Consider the following 27,300-nt stretch of genomic DNA (forward strand, 5'->3'; position numbering starts at 1 on the left):
GTATACATAAGAGTGAATATGAAAATTCGCTAAAGTTGCACTTTTGATATAAAAGATTCAGGAGTGTCTAAAGCTTTTCTTAAGAAGACATTTTCTTCAAACCTTGTAAAAGCTCAGTTTTTCTTTTCCATGTTAAGTTGAACAAACCACTTGACTATTTTATCACTTAAGATTAGGTGTGATTATAACAAAATCTCAAAATAACAGTGGCTTGAACAAGTAAGAATTTGATTTTTCTCCTCTTCAAGATGCCCAGCAGCAGACAGTCAGGCTGGCTGCAAGATGACTGCTGGTTCTCTAACCTTCATGTCCAAATTCTAGACAAAGAGGAAGGAGGTTGAAAAAAGCTGTGCGTTCCATTTCTCTGTAAATCCCCTGTGCTAGACAGAACTGAATCACACAGTCTCATCTAGCTGCAAGGGAAGCTCATAAATGTAGTTTTTATTCCAGTTGTGAATGTGCCTGGTAAACATCAACGTAGTAACAGACATTGCATGTAATGAGCCATCTTCACCTCCATCATGAAGTGATTTCTGACAGTTTATCTTCTAAATATTCATATAAAACACGTTTTGATTATGTTAATTCACATCTTTGTGGTAATGCATTAACATTTAATATAATCCTTATCATCAGAGTCATTATTTTTCCCCATTAGTGAGCTATTACATCTCATAAATGAGTGAAAGCATGTAACACTTAGAACAGTGCCTGAGAATGTGTCCCATAAACGGTAGCCTGACTAACACACGTTCTGTGTGTTAGCACAGAAATGGGCAGCAAGATGCACCCTTGACTGTTCTGGCACCTTCCACTGAGCCTCTAGTACCCCTTTCTAAGCACAGACTCCCCATCTGTAACCACAATTTGTACTTCCTGCGACAACAGAATGCTTGCTTTATAAGCATCACATGTTTACTTAGAGTTAACTAGTGACAGGTGATTACCTACTAAAAGGGGTAAAAAAGATAACTCGGAAATGAAGGAAACATCTACTCCCTCTGGGATGAACATAGAGCTCAGCATCTTCTAAAGGCCCCCTCTCTGCTGAGTTTCAGTCCTCTCCACACAGGGCTTGGCTCATGGAATAGTCAGCATTTCAGCGATGCTGAAATTTGCCAGAAGGGCTGATGGGGACAAACTTCCTAGAGGGTGAGCGCTCCCAGCCCCAGTACAAGTTTTAAGCAGCAAATTTAGAATTGCATCTTCCCTGGAGGCTGCTCCGAAACGCTCCACTTTGAAATGACCTGTCCATCTTGAGTTCCAGGACACTTTCTCTGCTCCTCTCCTGGCATCTATTCCCAGGTTCATCTTAGGTGTTCATATGCCTTCCAATTTTCTCTTGCCGCCAGGAAGTTCCATATCAGACTTGAAGGCAGGACTGTGTCTCTCATATTCAATTCTGTATCCCAGGCCCTAAAACAGTAACTAACGGATATTTTTTGAATGGATGAAAGAAAGAAAAGGAAGAAGGCCACACACACACTTGCTCTTTTTAGTCCCACCTTTGACACCAGGATTCCTTTCTATCATCTGCAAAATGTAGTGCCTGAGGGACTTTAATGTGCCTTCTTCAGGCTCTCTGGACATAGTAGTTTGAAATTCCTCCAAACTGAACGTAGATCTGCACTTTCTTTTTCCTCCTGATCCTGTGCCACCTCCCCACCCCCTCCCACTCAGGGTCAGCACCCTGGCAGGCTCAGAGGAACGCAGCTGGACCCAGAGTTTGTCCAGGTGCTACACTACCTGCCTCACATGGCTAATCCCTTAGACTCCAAAGGCTTTAATTTTGCAGAACAGCAGTGAAGGCTTAAGAGGTCAATGGTGCTACCCCCTTCATGATCTGAACAAACAGTAAGGCAAAAGCACAGTCCCAAGTCAGTGCCAGGAGGGATTAGTTGTGCCTACTGTGTGCCAGGTGTTGGAGATCCCCTGTGAAGAGCTTTAGCTGGGCACCTCCTGCAAACCTTCCAGGAAAAAAATTGGGGAGAGCAGACACTCACTGTTTGGGATCGTTGATAATAAACCAGTCACACAGAAGCTATATTCTCACATAAATCTACCCTTTGCATAGTCAAACTGACACATTTCCCTAGAGGTGGCCAGGAGGCTTATGAAACTAGATAAGTTATGAAATGCAAAAAAGTATAAAAGTCTGCTCACCCTCAAGGCTGCCTCCTCACAAAGATGGAGGCTGTGAGAAGGGTCATCCCTTTGGCCCTTTTAACTGAATCATGTTTGGCGGAGTTGGATTTGACCAACTCTGAAGGTAAGAAAATTGAACCAGGTTTTTCAAACAAAACAGGGCCATTCAAGAGGCACCTGACAGAGACTTAAAATTTTTTTTAATGTTCTGCTGCCCTCAGTGTGGAAAAATTTACTCTTATATATACTTAGTGGAAGATTAATTTAGTACCAGCTTTATTCAAGGTGATATAACAATATTTATAAAAATATAAAAAGCATAAGGAATTTTACCAGGTATATTACTTCTAAAAGTTTAATCTTTAAAGAATACCAATCCTTCTCAAACTCTTCCAGAAAACAGAAAAGGAAAGAACGCTTCCAAACTCATTTATTTATTTATTCTCATTGAATAGTCTCGGCATCCTTGTCGAAATTCATTTGACCATATACTTGAATGTTTTTCTGGGCTCTCTATTCAATTCCATTGATTTCTGCATCTGTCTCTATAACAGTACCCCATAGCTTTGATTACTATAGCGTTATTTCTTTTCTTTAAATCAATTTATTTATTTATTTTTTGGCTGCGTTGTGTCTTTGTTGCTGTGCGTGGGCTTTTTCTAGTTGCGGTGAGCAGGGGCTACTGTTCATTGCGGTGCACGGGCTGCTCGTTGCGGTGGCTTCTCTTCCTGCAGAGCATGGGCTCTAGGTGCGTGGGCTCAGTAGTTGTGGCTCATGGGCTCCAGAGTATGGGCGCAGCTGCTCCACGGCATATGGGATCTTCCCAGACCAGGGCTGGAACCCGTGTCCCTGCATTGGCAGATTCTTAACCCCTGAGCTACCAGAGAAGTCCTGCCATCAGGTCTTTTTCAACACACACACACACACACAAAGACAGATACATAGGTGATAGATAGGCAGAAATAATATAATTTAGATCTTCAGAACTTGGAAAGATTAACAAGATGAAAGAGAAATTAATGCTCATCTGAATTATTTTTAGTATTATAATCACAATGTTATAAAATTTACTTTTATTATTTTACAAAATGTGTACAAATTACGATAAAACATTTCTATAACTACAGCCATAATTACTAGAATTTTAAAGTGTATTTTAATTTTTATAAAGAAGGCCCTATTTGTGTTTTCTGGTGTTTTAACTTTTTTTAAAAAACATTTTCATTGTTTGCAACAGAAACCAGGAAAATTAATTCATTTGTGCTATATTTTGGTAATAAACAGAATGTCATCAATCTACAAAATATATGTGGCATTCTAAAAAAAAAGAGGCGGAATATTTCTTTTAAAGTGGTTTCATGGTTTTCTAAAGCTAATGGATTTTTTTTTCCTTTTTTTAAATATATCTCGCTCAAGTGCAAGGGGAGCATTCAAATCTGGCCATTCACTCTATGTCATTAGGAATGGATCTTAGAAAAAAAAGTCAAATAATATGAGTTTAAAGAATTTTTCTTTTTGAATTTTATTTATTTTTTTATACAGGTCCTTATTAGTCATCAACTTTAGACATATTAGTGTATACATGTCAATCCCAATCTCCCAATTCATCCCCCCCCACACCCCCGCTGCTTTCCCCCCTTGGTGTCCATACGTTTGTTCTCTACATCTGTGTCTCTATTTCTGCCCTGCAAACTGGTTCATCTGTACCATTTTTTTAGGTTCCACATATATGCGTTAATATACGATACTTGTTTTTCTCTTTCTGACTTACTTCACTCTGTATGACAGTCTCTAGATCCATCCACGTCTCAACAAATGACCCAATTTCATTCCTTTTTATGGCTGAGTAATGTTCCATTGTATATACGTACCACATCTTCTTTATCCATTCATCTGTCAGTGGGCATTTAGGTTGCTTCCATGACCTGGCTATTGTAAATAGTGCTGCAATGAACATGGGGTGCATGTGTCTTTTTGAATTATGGTTTTCTCTGGGTATATGCCTAGAAGTGGGATTGCTGGGTCATATGGTAATTCTATTTTTAGTTCTTTAAGGAACCTCCATACTGTTCTCCATAGTGGCTGTATCAATTTACATTCCCACCAACAGTGCAAGAAGGCTCCCTTTCCTCCACACCCTCTCCAGCATTTGTTGTTTGCAGATTTTCTGATGATGCCCATTCTAACTGGTGTGAAGTGATACCTCATTGTAGTTTTGATTTGCATTTCTCTAATAATTAGTGATGTTGAGCAGCTTTTCATGTGCTTCTTGGTCATCTGTATGTCTTCTTTGGAGAAATGTCTATTTAGGTCTTCTGCCCATTTCTGGATTGGGTTGTTTGGTTTTTAAATATTGAGCTGCGTGAGCTGTTTATATATTTTGGAGATTAATCCTTTGTCCACTGATTTGTTTGCAAATATTTTCTCCCATTCAGAGGATTGTCTTTTCGTCTTGTTTATGGTTTCCTTTGTTCTGCAAAAGCTTTTAAGTTTCATTAGGTCCCATTTGTTTATTTTTGTTTTTATTTCCATTACTCTAGGAGGTGGATCAAAAAAGATCTTGCTGTGATTTATGTCAAAAAGTGTTCTTCCTGTGTTTCCCTCTAAGAGTTTTATAGTGTCCGGTCTTACATTTAGGTCTCTAATCCATTTTGAGTTTATTTTTGTGTATGGTGTTAGGGAGTGTTCTAATTTCACTCTTTTACATGTAGCTGTCCAGTTTTCCCAGCACCCCTTTTTTTTTGCGGTACACGGGCCTCTCATTGTTGTAGCCTCTCCCGTTGTGGAGCACAGGCTCTGGATGCGCAGGCTCAGCGGCCATGGCTCACGGGCCCAGCCGCTCCGCGCCATGTGGGATCTTCCCGGACCGGGGCATGAACCTGTGCCCCCTGCATCGGCAGGTGGACTCTCAACCACTGTGCTACCAGGGAAGCCCCCAGCACCACTTACTGAAGAGACTGACTTTTCTCTTTGCCACCTTTGTCATAGATTAGTTGACCATAGGTGCGTGGGTTTATCTCTGGGCTTTCTATCTTGTTCCATTGATCTATGTTTCTGTTTTTGTACCAGTACCATATTGTCTTGATTACTGTAGCTTTGTCGTATACTCTGAAGTCAGGGAGTCTGATTCCTCTACCTCCACTTTTTGCCCTCAAGACTACTTTAGCTATTCGGGTTCTTCTTTGTCTCCATACAAATTTTAAGATTTTTTGTTCTAGTTCTGTAAAAAATGCCATTGGTAATTTGATAGGGATTGCATTGAATCTGTAGATTGCTTTGGGTAGTATAGTCATTTTCACAATATTGATTCTTCCAATCCAGGAACATGGTATATCTCTCCATCTGTTGGTATCATCTTTAATTTCTTTCATCAGTGTCTGTCTTATAGTTTTCTGCATACAGGTCTTTTGTCTCCCTATGTAGGTTTATTCCTAGGTATTTTGTTCTTTTTGTTGCAATGGTAAATGGGAGTGTTTCCTTAATTTCTCTTTCAGATTTTTCAATGTTGGTGTATAGGAATGCTAGAGATCTCTATGCATTAATTTTGTATCCTGCAACTTTACCAAATTCATTGTTTCGCTCTAGTAGTTTTCTGATGGCATCTTTAGGATTCTCTATGTATAGTATCATGTCATCTGCAAACAGTGACAGTTTTACTTCTTCTTTTCCAATTTGTATTCCTTTTATTTCTTTTTCTTCTCTGATTGCCATGACTAGGACTTCCAAAACTATGTTGAATAATAGGGGTGAGAGTGGACATCCTTGTCTTTTTCCTGATCTTAGAGGAAATGCTTTCAGTTTTTCACCATTGAGAATGATGTTTGCTGTGGGTTTGTTGTATATGGCCTTTATTATGTTGAGGTAGGTTCCCTCTATGCCCACTCTCTGGAGAGTTTTTGTCATAAATTACTGTTGAATTTTGTCAAAAGCTTTTTCTGCATCTATTGAGATGGTCATATGATTTTTCTTCTTCAATTTGTTAATATGGTGTATCACATTGATTGATTTGCGTATATTGAAGAATCCTTGCATCCCTGGGATAAATCCCACTTGATCATGGTGAATGATCCTTTTAAGGTGTTGTTGGATTCTGTTTGCTAGTATTTTGTTCAGGATTTTTGCATCTAGACTCATCAGTGATATTCGTCTGTAATTTTCTTCTTTTGTAGTATCTTTGTCTGGTTTTGGTATCAGGGTGTTGGTGGCCTCATAGAATGAGTTTGGGAGTGTTCCTTCCTCTGCAATTTTTTGGAAGAGTTTGAGAAGGATGGGTGTTAGCTCTTCTCTAAATGTTTGATAGAATTCACCTGTGAAGCCATCTGGTCCTGGACTTTTGTTTGTTGGAAGAATTTTTTTTTTTTTTTTTTTGCGGTACGCGGGCCTCTCACTGCTGTGGCCTCTCCCGTTGCAGAGCACAGGCTCCGGGCGCGCAGGCTCAGCGGCCATGGCTCACGGGCCCAGCCACTCCACGGCATGTGGGATCCTCCCGGACCAGGGCACGAACCCGTATCCCCTGCATCGGCAGGCAGACTCTCAACCACTGTGCCACCAGGGAAGCCCCTGTTAGAAGATTTTTAATGACAGTTTCAATTTCATTACTTGTGATTGGTCTGCTCATATTTTCTATTTCTTCCTGGTTCAGTCTTGGAAGGTTATACCTTTTTAAGAATTTGTCCATTTCTTCCAGGTTGTCCATTTTATTGGCATAGAGTTGCTTGTAGTAGTCTCTTAGGATGCTTTGTATTTCTGCAATGTCTGTTGTAACTTCTCCTTTTCCATTTCTAATTTTATTGATTTGAGTCCTCTCCCTCTTTTTCTTGATGAGTGTGGCTAATGGTTTATCAATTTTGTTTATCTTCTCAAAGAACCAGCTTTTAGTTTTATTGATCTTTTCTACTGTTTTGTTTGTTTCTATTTCATTTATTTCTGCTCTGAGCTTTATGATTTCTTTCCTTCTGCTAACTTTGGGTTTTGTTTTTTCTTCTTTCTCTAGTTCTTTTAGGTGTAAGGTTACATTGTTTATTTGAGATTTTTCTTGAATTTTTTTTTTTTTTTTTTGGCGGTACGCGGGCCTCTCACTGTTGTGGCCTCTCCCGTTGCGGAGCACAGGCTCCGGATGCTCAGGCTCAGCGGCCATGGCTCACGGGCCCAGCCGCTCCGCGGCATGTGGGATCTTCCCAGACCGGGGCACGAACTCGTGTCCCCTGCATCGGCAGGCAGACTCCCAACCACTGCGCCACCAGGGAAGCCCTTTTCTTGATTTTTGAGGTAGGCTTGTATAGGTATAAACTTCCCTCTTAGAACTGCTTTTGCTGCATCCCATAGGTTTTGGATCATCGTGTTTTCATTGTCATTTGTCTCTAGGTATTTCTGATATCCCCTTTGATTTCTTCAGTGATCTCTTGGTTATTTAGTAATGTATTCTTTAGCCTCCATGTGTTTGTGTCTTTTACGGTTTTTTCCCTGTAATTCATTTCTAGTCTTATAGTGTTGTGGTCAGAAAAGATGCTTGATACAATTTCAATTTTCTTAAATTTACAGTGGCTTGATTTGTGACCCAAGATGTGATCTATCCTGGAGAATGTTCCGTGCACACTTGAGAAGAAAGTGTAATCTGCTGTTTTTGGATGGAATGTCCTATAAATATCAATTAAATCTATCTGGTCTATTGTGTCATTTAAAGCTTCTGTTTCCTTATTTATTTTCATTTTGAATTATCTGTCCATTGGTGTAAGTGAGGTGTTAAAGTCCCCCACTATTATTGTGTTACTGTCGATTTCCTCTTTTATAGCTGTTAGCAGTTGCCTTATGTATTGAGGTGCTCCTATGTTGGGTGCATATATAATTGTTATATCTTCTTCTTGGATTGATCCCTTGATCATTATGTAGTGTCCTTCCTTGTCTCTTTTTATTTTAAAGTCTATTTTATCTGATATGAGTATTGCTACTCCAGCTTTCTTTTGATTTCCATTTCCATGGAATATCTTTTTCCATCCCCTCACTTTCAGTCTGTATGTGTCCCTAGGTCTGAAGTGGGTCTCTTGTAGACAGCATATAGATGGGTCTTGTTTTTGTATCCATTCAGCAAGTCTGTGTCTTTTGGTTGGAGCATTTAATCCATTCACGTTTAAGGTAATTATCGATATGTGTGTTCCTAAGACATTTTCTTAATTGTTTTGGGTTTGTTTTTGTAGGTCCTTTTTTTCTCTTGTGTTTCCCACTTACAGAATTTCCTTTAGCATTTGTTGTAGAGCTGGTTTGGTTGTGCTGAATTCTCTTAGCTTTTGCTTTTGCTTGTATGTAAAGCTTTTGATTTCTCCATCGAATCTAAATGAGATCCTTGCCAGTTAGAGTAATCTTGGCTGCAATTTCTTCCCTTTCATCACTTTAAACATGTCATGCCACTCCCTTTCGGCTTGTAGAATTTCTGCTGAGAAATCAGCTGTTAACCTTATGGGAGTTCGCTTGTATGTTTTGTTGTTTTTCCCTTGCTGCTTTCAATAATTTTTCTTTGTCTTTAATTTTTGCCAATTTGATTACTATGTGTCTCAGTGCGTTTTCCTTGGGTTTATCCTGTATGGGACTCTCTGCTCTTCCTGGACTTGGGTGGCTATTTCCTTTCCCATGTTAGGGAAGTTTTCGACTATAATCTCTTCAAATATTTTCTCGGGTCCTTTCTCTCTCTCCTCCTTCTGGGACCTCTATAATGTGCATGTTGTTGCATTTAATGTTGTCCCAGAGGTCTCTTAGGCTGTCTTCATTTCTTTTCATTCTTTTTCCTTTCTTCTGTTCCACAGCAGTGAATCCCACCATTCTGTCTTCCAGGTCACTTATCCGTTCTTCTGCCTCAGTTATTCTGCTATTTATTCCTTCTAGTGTAGTTTTCATTTCAGTTATTGTATTGTTCATCTGTTTGTTTATTCTTTAATTCTTCTAGGTCTTTGTTAAACACTTCTTGCATCTTTTCGATCTTTGCCTCCATTCTTTTTCTGAGGTCCTGGATCATCTTCACTATCATTATTCTGAATTCTTTTTCTGGAAGGTTGCCTATCTCCACTTCATTTAGTTGTTTTTCTGGGGTTTTATCTTGTTCCTTCATCTGGTACATAGCCCTCTGCCTTTTCATCTTGTCTTTCTGTGAAAGTGGTTTTCGTTCCACAGGCTGCAGGATTGTAGTTCTTCTTGCTTCTGCTGTCTGCCCTCTGGTGGATGAGGCTATCTAAGAGGCTAGTGCAAGTTTCCTGATGGGAGGGACTGGTGGTGGGTAGAGCTGACTGTTTAAGCTAATGGATTTTAACTGGACCACCATACTGCACATTAAAAATGGCAAGCAGGTGAGGAAAAGTATTCAAATTCTAATATAGGTATCATTTTTAAAATTAATTCATGTGGACTCAGAAATTTAGGCTTAGGGGAATTTTGCTATCTTGCAAATCCAAAGTCTTAGCTTACATTAGTCTGAACTGAAGACTTTGTCTCTTTAGAGAGATTTTGGCTTCTACAAACTGGAAAATTTAATTGAAGAATATTTTGTATCATCTCTTTTCAATATTGTACCTTTATACATCTTTTTGACATGACCACATTACTGTTTCAGATGTAATCAGGATGAGACTTGTAAGATGACTCATGTATCTGGAAGGAGGCATTTTGTAAATCAACAGACTACAACCACCAGAAGCTGTAAAACTTAACTAAAGGGTTCAGCTTGCAGTGAGACAGATTTCTCCTGAACAACAAAGGAAATACTATCTTACAGCTATGTATGTTGTGAATGTCCCATAAATTAGAAAAGACTAGAAAAATATGCAAATTTTCAAGTGGCTATAGTGACAGTATGTTCTATATACTGTGTCACCTTTGTAGTATGATACAAATTAACAAAGAGTATACAAATTAGCCCTCATTTTAAAGAACTGACCAAAATATCAATTGTGAAACACCCTTTTTCATAAAAATACAGCATTTTAAGCAAAGATTAGTTGAAAATTAAAAATCTCTATTTACTTAGACAAGTAGTTTCCAGAGTGGATACATTTATTTTTTAAATGCAAATACATCACCCTTCAACACATATACAATAGTTATAATTTCCAAAAATTAAGTCTGCCTGAGAGAATTGCAATCTCCTTGATCCATATGCCTAACCCTTCAAAGCAGAACCTCAGAATTTCACACTTTAAACATATAGAAGAAGGTTCTGGAAAGAGGAACGTGTATCATCTCAGAAAGGGAAATAGTTCCTTATATTTTCTGGGTTGACTGAGATAAAACAAGATGACGTCTCTCATTTTACATCAAACATTAAATCTAAAATAATATTCCTAACAGGGAATAGGCTAGTTGTGATTTTTACTTCCCTATGTACTGCTATACTGTACTGAAACAAATAATATTAACCTCAGTGTAAACTCATTTTACACATGCCAAACACTGCACCTTGTTCATTAACTGAGATAAACAATACAAAATGTAAACTAGTGATTTGAATTAAAGGTCTTAAGTATCCAATTTTCCAAAAACAATTGATTAGAAAAAGAAAAATTATCAAATACTCTAAGCATTATTTTTCAGACGCCTAAGACTATAAAGTCTTTGTATAAATAAAAAATGTACTTCTATGAAACACATACAATACGAACTAATGAACTGCTTTAGAAATCCTTAAAATCTTAAACAGTTAATCCAGAAGTATACATAAATTTCACTGAGAGTGAAAAATATTGCAAACAAAAATAACTTATGATCCTATCATGTTAACTCAGTGTACAGTACTGGATTCACGAGTGCAGTAAAAATGAACAGTGAGGTCACGTTAAGTAAGTGGTAATATTTCAAAGGACATTAAATACCTGCTTTTCATAAACTTTTTTGGGGGGTTCGGCTTTGTAATAAATACATAATAAATATCTGTAGTACTTTGAACATGTTCAGTGCTATCTTTCTCCATTTGAAAGTCTTTCTCCAGAGTCATAATGTCTTAGAGGCATGCCAGAGGGTGGGGAGTTGGGACTTTGCAGCAAGTCCACTAACAAAGCAATCTTATTATCTATGTGCTCCTGGAGTTTATATATTCGCTGATCAATGTAGTCCATAAGTTTCTTTTCCATCAGTTCCATATTTTTAGAAAGAATCTTTTCCAAGTAGGAACAAATGGATTGCTCTTCCATTCTAAAAATAAATTAAAAAAATAATAATAGAACAATTTTCCCTAATATTGTAACAAAAACAACCAAACTATAGTACAATAAGCAGCCAACACACATTGCTAAAATTTGTCTCCACAACTATACTCTGTCCCCTTACAACATATTTCCAGGTTCTAAAATACATATGCAACAGGCAACCACAATCCTGAATGCCCAAAGGATTCTTACTTCTTAAATTCTTTAAACATTTAAGCATAAGTTGAAATGAGAATATAAATATGAAGATGATAGAATTTCTACCCTCAAAGAACAGGTCTTTAGATAGAAAGGGTCTTTCTGGTTTTGAGCCTCAAATCAAAAGCGATCTTACTGACTTTTTTTAAGGTCTCCATGTTTGTCTTCCAAGTGCTTCCCCAAGCAACCCTACAATTTAAACAGTTTTCTCTTTTTTCATCCAAACAACCTTACTAAAGCAGTGGAAGGACAAGGACAGTGAACTTCAGAGTGTGGTCCACAAAACCCTGGGGTCTCCACGACTTTTTCCAGGGGTTCCATGAGGTCAAAAGTATTTTTATAATAATAATATTATTTGAACATGAATCGTACAATGAATTATCCAGAGGCTATACCATGTATAATGTCATTACTGTGATAACTAATAGCATGTATGGTTGTATATTCTGTTTCCTAGAATTCCTTAAGGTAGTAGGTTTACGGTACAGATAAATGTTTTTTTCAGAGGTAACTCAATTTGTTCTCAGTATTTCTACTGTGGTCTTACTAGCTATGTATGTTTATACATGCTATAATGCAACATATGAGAATACAATCCAAAGCTAATAAAGTTTTACATAAATTTAAAACAATACCGAACTTCCCTGGTGGCGCAGTGTTTAAGAATCTGCCTGCCAATGTAGGGGACAGAGGTTCAATCCCTGGTCTGGGAAGAGCCCACATGACATGGAGCAACTAAGCCTGTGAGCCACAACTACTGAAGCCTGCGTGATCTAGGGCCCGTGTGCCACAACTATCGAGCCCACGTGCTGCAACTACTGCAGCCCACGCACCTAGAGCCCATGCTCTGCAACAAGAGGTCACCACAGTGAGAAGCTCGCGCACCGCAACGAAGAGGAGCCCCCACTCACCGCAACTAGAGAAAGCTGGCGCACAGCAACAGAGACCCAATGCAACCAAATAAATAAATAAAACTATACAATTCTCACTAAACTTTTTAAAAAGAAAATATGGTATTTTTTCATAAAAATGTTTATGTTACTAGGTAATGAGCTTATTGTTATTTCTAAACTAATAAATATTTTTATATAGCCTACATAAATAAAAGTTCTTTGGAATGCTCAATTATTTTTAAGAGGGTAAAGACCAAAAAGTTTGAGAACCACTACTCTAGAATATATGAGGAGCTTTTTATTTTTCTCTTTATTTTCAAATAATTATAGATTCACAGGGGTTGTAAAGATACTATAATTCCCCAATGGTCCCAATCGTTACATCTTACCTAACTATGGTATAATATTAAAACCAGGAATTTGATGTTAGTACAGTGTGTGTGTATGACATTTTATCACATGTACACACATTCATGTAAACATCACGTTCTTGACAGAATCAAGTTCTGTCTCGATTGTAAAAACCACAATCAAGAGACAGAACTATTCCTTAACTACAAAGATCTCCCTCCTGCTACCCTTTTATTGTCACATCCACTCTCCAGTCTCCTCTATCCTTAACACTTGGTAATCACTAATACAGTCTTCATCTCTATTATTTTGAGAATGTTACACAAACAGAATCATATAGTATGTGACCTCTTGAGATTCTCTTTTGTCAATCAGCATAATGCCTTTGATAGACAACCAAGGTGTTGCATGTATCAACAGGTCCTTCCTTTTTATTGCTGATAGCACCCCATGATATAGATATACCAGGGTTAATTTAACCACTCATCTATTTTAAGACATACTGGTAGTTTTTGGCTTTTACAAATAAAGCTTCTATGAAGAACTGTGTACTGGTTTTTATGTGGAAAGAAGTTTTCATTTCTCTGGGATAAATGCTCAGGAGTATGACTGCTGAGTCACATGGTAACTATATGTTTAGCCATTAGAAACTGCCAAACTTATTTAGAGTGGCTGTACCACTGCAAATCGCCACGAGCAACGTATGAGAGCTCCAGTTTCTCCACAGCCTCATTGGTATTTGGTTTTGTTACCATTTTTAAATTTAGAGTGGCTATACCACTTCAAATCGCCACGAGCAATGTACGAGAGATCCAGTTTCTCCACATCCTCATTGGTATTTGGTTTTGTTATCATTTTTAAATTTAGAGTGGCTGTACCACTTCAAATCGCCACGAGCAATGTACGAGAGATCCAGTTTCTCCACATCCTCATTGGTATTTGGTTTTGTTACCATTTCTAAACTTTTTATTTTAGCCATTCTGTGTAGTGGTTTCTTGTGATTTTCATGTGTGTTTCCTTAATAGCCATGAGGTCAACAGCACTTCTATTCATGTGCTTATTTGCTTTTTGTACATTCTCTCTGGTATAATATCTCTTTATGTCTTTTGCCCATGTTCTAATTGGATTTTTTTAATGTTGAGTTTTGAGAGTTCTTTCTATATTTTCGATATAAGTCAATTTGTTGGATATGTATTTGCAAATATTTTCCCTCACTCTGTAATTTGTATTTTATTCCTCTTAACAGAGAAGAGCAAAAGTTTTACATTTTCATGGCATCTAATATATCAAAGTTTTGATTACCCTGCTTTTGGTGTCATATCTGAGAAGTCTTGTCTTGTCTTAGGTCTCCAAAGATTGTCCCCTATGTATTATTAGAAAAATTTTATAGCTTTATGTTTTACATTTAAGTCTATGATCCATTTTGAGCTAATTTTTGTATAAGGTATGAGGTTTGGGTCATGGTTCACTTTTTGCCCTTCGGATATCCAATTGCTCCATCACCATGTGTTAAAAAGACTATTCTTCCTTTATTGAATTGCTGTTGCACTTTTGTCAAAAATCAGTTGAGCATATTTTTGTGGGTCTATTTCTGAGCCCTCCATTATGTTCCATTGACCTACGTGTCTGTCCCTCTGCCATCACTACATCATCTTGAATACTCTAACTACTTAAGACTCGACACTGGGAAGAGTGATTCCTCCCACTTCATTCTTCTTTTTCAAAGTTGTTTTAGCTATTCTACCTCTTTTGTTTTTCATATAATTTTGAAAATGATCCTGCTTATGTCTGCCAAATATTGTGGTGGGATTTCAATATGCATAATATTAAGCCTGCATATCAATAGGGAGAATTGACAACTTTACTATGTTAGAAATTGAATTGGTAATTTAACAGTTTCCAGGAAAGAAATAACCAGGCCCAGCTGCTTTCCTTAGAGACTTCTACCAAACATCTTAAGAAGAGATAACACTGATTTTACACAATCTCTTCTAAGATGTAGAACTCATCTTATGAGGCCAGTATCACCCTCGTGAAAACCGGACAAAGACAGTACAAGAAAAATACAGACCAGTATCTCTAATGAATCAGATGCAAGAATACTCAACAAAATATTAGCAGATCAGATCCAGCATTGTGTAAAAAAGAATTACAGCCCACAACCAAGTGGGATTTATTCTAGGTATACAAGGCAGGTTCAGTTTTTGAAATTAATGTAATTCACCATATGAACATATTACAGAAGAAAATTCATGATCATATGAATGGCCATAGGAAAAGTATTTGACAAAATCCTATACCCCTCTATGATGAAAGAAACTCACAGGTAACTAGGAACCAAGGAACACTAAGCCTCACAGTCCCTGAGCAATCTGACTTCTTTCCACCTTTTACAGTCTTTGTATGTTTGCTGGATTATGTCCAGGGATTTTTATTGGTAAAAAGGGGGATCTGAGAGAAATGGGGACATTCCACCTCAGCTGGACACAGGAGCAGTTTTTAAATCTGTTTAGGTTTTTTGTTCTTTCCTTTGGGTTTTATTGTTCGTTTGCTTTGTTTTGCTATATCACAAGTTAACATTGATTAGACTATCAACAACTAAAGACTGGAACGTCCCTGGTGGTCCAGTGGTTAAGACTCCGCGCTTCCAGTGCAGGGGCACGGGTTCAATCCCTGGTCGGGAGACTAAGAACTAAGATCCCGCATGCCATGCAGCACGGCCAAAACAAAAAAACAAAAAAAAAACAATTAAAGACTATTGTTATCTTTCCTTATCCTTCCCAAATAAGAACCACTTGTTCAATAACGTCAACTCCTCAAATTGAATGCTACTGGAGACATTAAGAAAGTTTCAACCAATACAACTCCCTCATTTTACATGGGAAAAATGTCTAAACCAAAAGATTTAAACACTAAGGTAAAATAGTTAAGCTAGAACTATGATTAGAGTCCTGAATTCCAATCCAGCGCAAAATTTGGACACATTACATCTATATAAAGGATGGGGAACATACTAAACACTTAGCCACCCCTCAATCAAAGCAGGACTGGAAAAAATTGGAATTATGAGATCAGGGGATAAGGGCCTGTACACTAGAAATAATTCAGAGCTGAAAAACGTCTGGATGACTCCGAAATTAGCCTAGGTCACACACGATCTACAGAGGAAATGTTACAATGGCTCACTTCATACAATCAGGCAAAAAATGTACATATCGTGGTCACCACAGCTCCTCTCCATTCATGCAGACAACTCTCTACTCTGACCCTATCTGCTGCTTGTACCCCTTCCATCAGATGCCTGAGAAGTGCTCGGCGCCTCCAGTTTGACCCACTTCTTTCAAAGCAATCCATCCTACTCTGCTGAGTATTTCCTTCCTATAGTGTGTTAATGGTGACATGTACAAGCTCCTACAATCCTCTCTGGAAACATTTTCAGGCAGTAGTTTTTGAAACAAACCTGCTTTCCTCCACCTGCCTCCCGCCTCCCGCCCCCAATCGAAACCACACTTGTCTTAGACACTCACGTAACACGAACAACGCCTTCGCCGGGCTTGGTGATGCTTTCCTGCCACTTGGTGTTGGGTCCCACACGGAGATGGTTCACTTGACTACACAGATTCTGCAGGACAGGCAGCAACTCAGAGTTAGGTATATGTGAGCTGTCGCTTGCTTTCTTTGGTAGCAAAGAAGATACTGCATTCTTAAGATCATTCTCAGGAAGAGAATGGTTTTGTGGCACAATTTTACACTCTTGGAGGCTTGTCATATTTCCTCCACCAGCTGGCTGCGCACTTTTATCAATGTAAGCTTTTAAGTCTTCAGCCACGTTTCCAGATGTCAATCCAGTCCTGGAAGGGAAAGGTGTGGGGGATGACTTGTCGAAGGCCCCTGAAGCAGATGATGATTGCAGTCCGATCATGTGCTTGAATCCAGTGCTTCCCAAAACTGACTGAAGCTGCTGTCCGATGGGAATACAATTCTAAGCAAGGTAAATAAGAAAATGTTATTATTAACATGAATGATAATGACAGGTAACCTCTGGAGTAACTCAGAGTCAGGCAACCTGCCTACTTTCATTTGATCCCCAGAACTTTCACATGGAGTAGGCTATAGCTACTGTCCCAATATCAAGTTAGGAAACCAAGACTAAAGTTAACTTGGGGGCTTCCCTGGTGGCGCGGTGGTTGGGAGTCCGCCTGCCGATGCAGGGGACGCGGGTTCGTGCCCCGGTCCGGGAAGAACCCACATGCCGCGGAGCGGCTGGGCCCGTGAGCCATGGCCGCTGAGCCTGCGCGTCTGGAGCCTGTGCTCCGCAGCGGGAGAGGCCACAACAGTGAGAGGCCCGCGTACAGGAAAAAAAAAAAAAAAAATTAAAGTTAACTTGGCCAAGGTAACACAACTAGTCAGTGGCAGAAGCAGGACTGGAACCCAGGCCACCGAACTCCAGAGTCAGGACTTCTAATCATTTCACTAGTTTTGCTAAGGAAAATATTCAAACAAATACAAACATACTTAGTAAAATTGCACGGGCTTATTTTAATGTTTCCTTAATTTACGGTAATAAAATCTAGTACTCTCAATTCAGTCACAGTAATTGATAACTTTCATAGAATTAAAAATCATCTGCCTTGGACAGGAATAAAGATGCAGACGTAGAGAATGAGCTTGAGGACACAGGGAGGGGGAAGGGTAAGCTAGGACGAAGTGAGAGTGGCATCGACATATATATACTACCAAATGTAAACAGATGGCACAGGGAGATCAGCTCGGTGCTTTGTGACCACCTAGATGGGTGGGATAGGGAGGGTGGGAGGGAGACGAAACAGGGAGGAGATATGGGTATATATGTATATGTATAGCTGATTCACACTGTTATAAAGCAGAAACTAATACACCATTGTAAAGCAATTATACTCCAATAAAGATGTTAAAAGAAAAAAAAATACACAGGAAACAAAAATCATCCGCCCACTGTCACATATGGTGATTCAACCTAAGAATATGCAATTTATTTTCATTGGAGTACAGACCAGATAGTTACATATTTAAAGTATGATGTTATATGAGTACTTCTGTGACATTTTCAATGACTAAAACGACCTACCTTTTGGCTAAGTCTGCCTTAATAATTTGTAGGGTAATGATTATGTTTTGTGGCCTCAACTCAACCGGCTACGCTATATTATTTCCTGAGAAAACTCTGGCTCACCTTTGAGAGCAGGTTACACTGTCTCCTACACAGGGCCATGCTCTTGCTATGCTCTTCAACTTTTCCACAAGAGAAAAGCAAAACTACCTCTAGCCTATCTGTTAAGTTATACACCTCCATCTTAACTTCTAAACACAGAACTCTACTAGGGATTCTTATAGGGGATATCATCTCATACTTAATGTTGCTCAGTATCTAGTTAGAGAGACTGAGAAAAATATTATACAAGATTAGCTGAAAACACTCAGTCCATATATTTTCTGAATATTCTAAAAAATGATTCTTGGATAAAGCCAGCCCCAAACTCATTCATTCAACAAATATTTACCAGAAATCTACTCTGTGTTAGGTACTGTTTCAGGGACTGGAAATAAGACAGTGAACAAGATAAATACAAATTTGCACACATACCCTCAGATTTCTGAAAAAAATAAGTATCTGTGAACATCTTGTAGGATTTTTGAAAGGTCTGTCTTTAACTTTTTTAATTATCACAAAATCCAAAAAGTATCACCTTGAAGAAGCTAGAAAAAATGATGTTTTTATCTTTTCAGATGAAAAAGGTAAACAGTGAAAATCTTGAATAACTGAATATATTTTTGTTGAGAAAATGGGGCACAGCTTTCCCTCAGATAACATTAAATGACAACTATGCCAGGCACTTTGACTCAGAATTCCTACTCAATTATTCTAAATTGCTAAAGCAAAAACAAATGAAAGTCAGCACATGTGAACTTCAAATACAAGGAAAGAAGAAATCACTTTAAGAAACTTTCCAGGAAACAAGGAACCACAAGGCAAAGGTGAAGCAGGGAGTCTAGAAAGCTGCTCCCCAGGTCCTTTCTTTCCTCATCAGGACAGGCCCTGCCCCAATTAACATATGAAGGTTCCAAACAGTGTGGGTTTACACCCCTTCCATAGAAGGAGAGGTTCTGGTCATGAAACATCCCTACTTTATACTCAACAGATAGTTACAGAGCTTAAATGACTTTCCAGGAAGACATTCCATGGATTCCTTGTTTGTGGACAAAAGCAATCCTAGAGAACCAGGTATATCCTGTGAGAATCATTCATAAATATAGCCTCCCCACGAGAAAGAAGACTTTTACTAGCATGTTTAAAAGACGATTTAACAGGATCACCTTCTTTCTTCCCCAGGGGGTTTCCCAAATGTCCCCATAGATAATGATTTAGCACGTGTGTTGGGGGGTTACAACACACGTGCTGTTGGTTGGAGGACTTGTGTTTCTATATGATAGAAAATGCGACAAGGACACACACCAAGCTTGGGAATAGGATGAGAGTTGGGAGAGCCGTCTTACAACATACCTTATGTACTTGTGAATGGACGGAAATTCATAGCAAAGAAAATGTATTATTTTGGGAATGAAACAAAAAACCCTAAAAACATGGGCAAAAAACCCCACAAACTACTATTCACGTCATTTCTTTTCCAAAGTCAAGGTTTTAAAACATAAAAATCAGTCCATGAACTGATTTTACTTAATTCATTAACCCTCTCTAATGTTTCCAAAATTTTCCACACACAAAAAATTTCTTCTGTTTTTAAATGTTTAATCTCTATGTCCACTGGATCCTTCCCCTCAAACATCTGTTCTTAAAATATGCTATGCATAAGACTCATCTGGCATTGCCTGTATAAGATAGGTGAGTCCTGGATCACAACCTCAGTGTTGCAGGTCACTGGTGAGGGCCAGGATTCTGTACTTTATAAACATTCCAAGGGATTCTGATACCGGCAGGTTCCTTATCTCTATCATTCTTGAAACAACCCACTTTACCCTGGCTACCTCCACATTCTAACTACCCATTTACCATCTAATCCCTCAAAATCTGGTTTCCATCTCATCACTATTCAAACTGACCCTCTGAAGATCTCCAAGGAGTATTTAGTTGATAATCCAAAGGGCATATAGATTATGTAAAATTTACTCGGAGCCATAAACTAGACAGACAGGTCGTCTTTGCACAAAGCTTATATCTTAATGAGATACACAGAACAACACATAAACAAAAACAGGCAAGAAAGTGCTGATGAAAATACATGATACAGATGTGGAGGAAAAGGCTAATATTTTAATCAGGGTGGTGAGGGAAGGTGTCATTCAAGATGGAACGTTTAAGATGAGGTTGAAATAACAAGAAAAAGGCCGACTTGCTAAGACCAGGAAGAGAGGATTCTGGCCAAAGAGAACGGTTAAGAGGGCAAAGGTCCTGAGGTGGGAGCACGTCTGGATGTTTGTGGAATACCCACATCAGAATGTCTAGAGCAAGGCATGTAAGGAGATGCAGCAGGAGATGAGGCTGAGGAGGTAACGAGGGCCCAGATCTCAGGTGAGAGCGTAAGGAACCTGGATTAGTTCTGAGTGTCAAGGGAAGCAGTCAGGGGGCTTGACACAGGGGACGTCGAGTCTGATGAGGCCATGCTGGCTGCACTGTGGAGAGGGAGCGTGGTGCAGGAGGACCAGCTAGGAGCCTCCTGAGGTATGGAGGTGAGATGCTAGTGCCAGAGCAAGGAGAGTGCGGACGCTGTTCATTTCACAGCTCTCCTTTCCATGCTTTTGCAAGATCATCAGCAACTCTCCTGCTCTCCTGTGTCTGCCTGCCGATCCAATGATCCTCGTCCTAAATTAATATCGGCAAATCTCACAAAAGTTATGCAAGCTTTTAAACTCATATTATTGGTTTTAACTTTCATCCTATGATCTTACCAGTATTATCGTTTAGATTGTAAACACGAAGAAATTTATCCTCAAAAAGAGGAAGCGATGCCAAATAACAGCACTAAGAGCTTTGAATTCAGGTCTCCTGACATCAGATCTCTTGCGACTCTTAAGCACTGCCGTGACCTGCTCTTCTGGCTCCCTTTTCCTCTCCCCGTATTCTTAGCAAACGCACCTACTCTCCCAGGGTCTTCCTTCCTGGCTCCGGTCTCTCCCCTCACCCGCTTCCCCATCATCTACTAGGCATGCTCCTCCCAAACCTCCCTCCACTCCACCAGCCCCACCTGTGTTTCCATAGCCTCACATCATCACCCCAGGGCATGTGTTATTCACATCTAAAACGCAACACTCCCAAATTACACTCCTTTCCCCCAAGTCGCTTCCCCCCTTGGGTTCTATGTATATTACGGTAACACCATTTTCAAAACTTCAGTTTCACGTTTGATTCTGTTTTTCTCCCACAGAACCCATATTAAGTTAGTTGTCAAGTCCCAATGGCCCCACTGCTGTAGCCTCTCACAATCCAGCATCAGGTTACTCCTTCCAAGTTTAGACTCTCATTAACTCTCCTCTGGATGATGGAAATAACAGAGCTGCTTTCCTTCTCGTAGCCTCACTTTCTGTTGACGCATCTTTCCTACTGACTCATCTTACACATAATAGCGGATTAAATTTATTAAAACAGAGCTAGAAAACACCCACAAACTCTATAACATCATTCAAAATCCTCTAAGATCCAGCCCCAGTCTACCTGAAACTTCCCCTCTCACTTATTCACTCCAGAGAAATGAACTTCTATTCATTTCCTAGCTACATCCTATTCCTCTAGCACTGAAGATTTAATCCATACTGTTCTCTACCTCTTAAGTTGCATCCCTCAAAATTTACTTGCTTAACCCCACCCTTCCTCTTTAAAGGCCTAGATAATACGCTACTTCCCTTCATAAGCCTTTCCTAGCATTCCTCATCATTCCCCACTTAGATGCCCTGACTCCCCTAACAAGACTACAGAGATCCTTAACGACAGGTTATCGACTAATTCATCTTTGAATCTTCTAAAGTAACCAAAACTGTGGTATTCACTAAGAAGGGGCTAAATAAATACTTGCTGAATGAATAAATGAGTGAATTCATGGAAAATTGTGAAATCTGTAGTAGAAATATTTTTTTGCAAGAGAGTAGGTCTACATGTTATTTTTAGAAAAGTTAGTAAAGCTAACAGTTTAATCAATAACAAAAGTTGAAATAAAAAGATTTATGTTTCTACATGTCCTTATAAGAAGACATCATTTAAAGAATTTTAACAGTATCTGGAAAGAAATCCATTTCTACTTACCTGTTGCTGGAAAATAACCATATTCATCAGTTGCTGAGCTCCAGATGACAACTTTGACCCCATGGACTCCGTGATAGTTTGGACCCTCTCCAGGTCTATTCTTGATCCTAGAGCAGGAGAGCCTGCTGGAAAATTTGCTGGAAGTGGCCTCACGTGTACCACAACTTTACTGATGAATACACACTGCTTTTCACCAAAGGAGAGCAGCTATTATAATACAAAAGTTCAGGAAAATTAATAATGATAATAAAAACAATCATTATCTAAGGTCACTTCTTGTTAATACTGCAGTAAGACTGAAGCATTCAAGAATCTAAAAATTAACTCCAAGTACCTTTTAAAGGTTTCTCTAGAACAGTCATAGACCAAAAAAAGACTCAAGAAAACAATATAAATGCAAAAAGTCCTTTTTAAATAAAAGATTATGTATAAATAATGTTTTACTTAGTTTAGGGAATTAAAGATAAACTATACCAATCTGAGATCGTAACATACTGAAACTTGCTATAGTATTATTTAATACAAAATAAGACTGTCCAGTGTCACATGCAAAGTGTTTGTGAAATACTAAATATAAATAAGTCAGGATTTTAGAATTTAGAACTGTAGGGAATATCAATACAACCTAAGAGAGCTCAATAGTTTACACATAAAAAGAGGAGTTCAGGGTGGTTTTTTTAACTTGCAAAAGACACCCAATTAGCAAAGTTGAGCTCTGAGCTTGTTTCTTCTGGCTTCTATCCCAGTAGCTTTTCCAATGCTTTATGCTTCTTCACGTTGTCCATGCTTCTAGACCAAAAGACATTTCATGTGTGGTGTAGGACAACAAAGCAGCAAAGTGGAACAAACACAGCATTTAGAATCAGAGAGACCTGTGTTCAGCGATGGCTCTGCCTGCGTGACCACGGGCAAATGCCAAACTTGAGTCAGGAGTAAAATGAGTTCACATGGTTGTTATGAGGATTATGTGTTAAAATTTCCAGTATATATCATTGAGTAAGTGCTCAAACATATGCATCAGTAACTATTACTTTTAACTTACGTATACTATTGGCCCAGAAGAAGCCTTCATACAAACCCAAGGATTTCCCTAAATGAAACACTCTTTCACTCCCTGGCACTTCCACAGCACAGTTTCAAATACCATTCACCTTCAGAGACACAACAAACCCATATATCACACAAAGACACAGGCGAACACAGACCCATGATCTAAAAACTCAGTGTGGCACCAAAGATGTGACTGTCATCAACAAGTAAGTAAATGCCTCATGAAATGTAAACACCCACATTCCAACCTCCATATTATCCCTGTTCTGCTTTTTAACCCCCAAGCCCTTCTCACTAGCAAATGTAGTACCTATTTTGCACACTGAGTCAACCTATTATGTTGACTATAATATTTGTGATGTGAGGCCTTCATTCCAATTTATTTCATAACTACCAATTCCTGAATGCCAAGTACAGTATCTGGCATCAACAGGCACTCCAGTATTTGTTGGATGAATGCATTGCCTTATTTAAATGACTTTAGAAGCTATTAGTATATACACCTAAAACAACATCTTGGGATAATCAGTTGTGTGCTCTTCTGTAAGTAATAATCAGCACAGAATTTGAGAAATTAAAAATAATCAATCCAAGAATTTTCTCCAGTTCCCTAATATTACCCATAAGGTAGGTCAAAAAAGGTGAAGGAACTTGCCCAAGGTTATTGTGTTAGTCAGCAAGAGCGCTCATTTAACAGTCAGGGCTTATGCAGAAAAGAGTGGATATATGTATATGTATAACTGATTCACTTTGCTGTACACCTGAAACTAACACAACACTGTAAATCAACTCTACTCCAATAAAAATTAAAAAAAAAATAGGGCTTTCAATTTCCAGCTCAGTACCATTTCCTTAGATCTGATGACCTTAGTAAAGTTCACCTTAATAATATTTTTCAGGCTGAAGACACCAATCCAAACTCCTTTAACTTTGTGGTACCCATGTCTGAATCCTCCCTGATTGTGTTCTATCCTTCTAGATTTGGGGACCAAAACTGCTTGTGGTTTTCTTGGCACCTAAGTTTTATATAAAGATAAAAAATGTTTTTAACTCAGTTTTTTAAGGCTCAAAAGTACTATACTGCTGTACTAACAACAGTACATGACATGACTAGGAAATGGAGCAGGACCCTATGGTCCTTGCCCCCCTTGTCCTCAGCCTGCCTTTGGTCTGCGGAAAAACTTTAGCCAAAGAATAAGTTTAATCAGACAAGTGAGAAACTGCAGAAACAAAGGAAAACAGTCAAAGGAGACCAAATAATAATAGTTTAGTCATTAAGCATAGTCAAGGACCTTTAGTTCCTCCTCAAGGGCTATAGATCATATTCTGAGCCACATCCTGCGAGCTGTCTTATAGATACTGGAACCCTCACTAGGTGGAGGAAGTTAACTACATGATGACCAGACTGTAGCCACGACAGAAGTTCCCACAATCCCGAGAACTGGCCTCAAGGAAAAGGGAATAAACCAACCCTGGAACTGAAGAACAATCAAGATGATGCTGGTCAGGCCACCACATGACCAATTTCAAGATGACTGTCAGAGGTGGCTGTGCTGTTTCTGCATTCAGCCCCCTCCCTCTGTCTATAAAAGCTCTTGCCCCATGATGGTCAGTGGGAGGAGTCGGCCTTCAGACAGGAGTCCAGCACCCTCAACGCCCCACCCCTGCTGTTGTCGGCATCCAAAACAAAGCAAACTTTCTTGTCCACCAACCGTGCCTCTTTATTGGTTTTTGAGTGGCGAGCAGCTGGACACCACTTTTGGTTACAACCATAGCTAATAAATGGTCAAGTTTTAACAGAAGAATGTTGACAATTTTTTAGAAAAGAAATTCTTTTTACATGTTTACTGAGTATTTCTGAACTAAAACCAGGGACCAAGTTGGACTAACTACATTACCAAACCTACAGAAAATAAGTATATATAATAGGAAGACAACTGTAGTTTTTAAATTAGCTTAGGAATGACTAAATGACATTTAGGAATGACTTACCTTTATTTTACAAGCATGTGTGGAAGACTCCAATTTTAGATATTTTTTGTACAAAATAATCTTTTCATGTTCACTAAAAATAAAAAGGAATTAACTTATAAAAAATTTCACACACTATCACTTTTCATAGTTACATTTTAAAATAAAGGTTTCCAGGACAATATTTAAATCCTGAGATTCAGATTTCCTGGTGAGGCATAAACAGCTGGGAGTTCCTACTGAAGTGCACTGGCTACAAAGACAACATCTGCCACTTACTAGCTGTATAAGAAAATGAAATTAGGTATCAAATGTATACTTACGTAGCACAGAGCACACTGTAAAGCTCAATAACGTACCCATTATGTCCAACATGCACGGTATATAAAACACTTCGTATTTTGATTCATATTAAGGAGAGATTAGGTCAGAATCTTTGTAAGAAATCAGAAAAAAAACTCAAGAAGTATAAAAATAGGTTAAATAAGTATACTGGTATGGCACAGTGTTGGGTCACGCACTATGTGTAAAGAGTTTCCTACAGGAAAATGTTCAAAGTTCCAGACTGATAGACAACTTAATTTTTGGAAAACAGATCGCTGTGAGTTAAAGAAAACAGATAAGAAACACTTACCAGAACTTCATCTGATCAGTCTTCCACTAACTAGCTATGATCTTTTACCAACTACTCTCTCTTCCACTAGCTCTCAATTTCCACGTTTATAGAAACAACTAGGCTGATCTAGACTGTCTTTAAGATCCCTAAAGGTCTAAACTTTTATGTCTGCTGGTATGTTTTTATCTTCTCTCCCCTAGTATTTGGCACCAATGTCAGAGAATCAATAAATTTCACAAAAGCTCAAGAAAATAAAACACTACTTCAGAAGAACACTTCCACACGCATACGTCACAAACCTGTTATCCAGAACATTACAAACATTCTTGCCCCTACTGGTTCCACAGTACTCCTCTCCTGAGTATACTTCCATATTTCTTGCTGAACTTAAAATGCCAATAGAAACGATTTCTTCACCTCCAGGAGGGTCACATCTCAGGTAAAGGAAGCAGGGGTTTTCATCTTGGCTGTTCACGTTCCTTTTCAAAATCACCAGATCCTGGCTGAAAAGAAAATGAAGAATATTATACAGTTCTCTGAACACCGTCATTAACCCACTTAATGGGCCACAGGGGTTGACATGTTATCCTATTCATTTACATTTGCATTTGGAGACCAAGCGCCTTGCAAAGCACTGACGAAATGCTCAATACAGAATTCCCAAGGAAATGATGCTTTAGAGGTGTGGGCTCTCCACTCTTTTCCCTTGACTTCTGTAATACATTCTAAGCGACTTCCTAGAATTGCCTGTCCAGTTAATGAAATATATGTACTGGGCAGCTAGTGTAAATTAAAAAACAGTTCAGAAGTGGGGGTGGGACGGGGTGCAGAATGGAATAAAGGACCAAAGTGTTCCATTTTCAAAACTAAGCTGAGGAAGATTTTCGACATCTGGATTTTTTTTTAATGCCTATTTTGGTCGACAGGAGGTTTTTGTTTCGGGATAGAAAGGCGGTTCTGATCCCCACAGGGGGCCTCAGGAGCCGACGTGACGGACACAAGGGGGAAGGGGGTGAAACGCCGAGTCTTCAGGTCACCTGCCCCCCGTCCCCTGCGCCCGACGCTCACGCCGGAGTCGCCTCCTCTTTCCCGCGGGCCCGCCCCCACCCTCCCGCCACCCGGGACCTGCCCCCTCGCCCTCGCCGCCCGCACAGACCCGTCACCGGCTCGGCTCCGGGTCCAGACCCTCTCCCCTCACGGCCCCCGCCTCCCCTCCAGGCTCCCCCAGGAGCGTGGCTGGCACCGAGCACAACCCCAGTCCCCGCCGGCCCGGCGCACCCGGTGGCAGGCGACGCCAGCAGCTCCTCCCAGTCGGCGTCCCGGGCGCCGAGATCAGACCGGGTGAGATGGAGACTCTGGGCCAGGGCTCCACACGCGGCATCCCAGGAAGAGGCCAGCGGTGGGCGGCGGGTCAGTGGCGGGTGTACAGTCTCGGTCTCCATCTGGCCACCTACACGCCAGGCCAGCTCCGGAACCTCCCTTACAGCTCTTTAATTTCCGCCAGACTGAGGGACTGTAAAGGAACAGAACGACTTCCGCCTCGTTCGGCTGCGAACCCCAGAGCCGCAGCTTCTCGCCGGGGTGGGGAGACACCAGCTA

General features: G+C 39.5%; 1 protein-coding gene across 1 annotated transcript; it reads right to left on the reverse strand.

The window, feature by feature from the left end:
• Positions 1-3,177: 3,177 nt before the first annotated feature.
• On the reverse strand, positions 3,178-27,262 carry LOC117308446 (ATPase PAAT-like). The gene is made up of 6 exons (XM_033841528.2): positions 26,980-27,262; positions 26,001-26,204; positions 25,107-25,179; positions 22,065-22,271; positions 16,300-16,754; positions 3,178-11,316 (listed from the first exon to the last, which is right to left on the reverse strand). The coding sequence occupies exons 1-6, from the start codon at positions 27,141-27,143 to the stop codon at positions 11,082-11,084; spliced, it is 1,338 nt and encodes a 445-aa protein (XP_033697419.1). The 5' UTR covers positions 27,144-27,262; the 3' UTR covers positions 3,178-11,081.
• Between the last annotated feature and the right edge of the window lie 38 nt (positions 27,263-27,300).

The sequence above is a fragment of the Tursiops truncatus genome, chromosome 16 (genome assembly GCF_011762595.2).
Source record: "Tursiops truncatus isolate mTurTru1 chromosome 16, mTurTru1.mat.Y, whole genome shotgun sequence".
Taxonomy (NCBI): Eukaryota; Metazoa; Chordata; class Mammalia; order Artiodactyla; family Delphinidae; genus Tursiops; species Tursiops truncatus.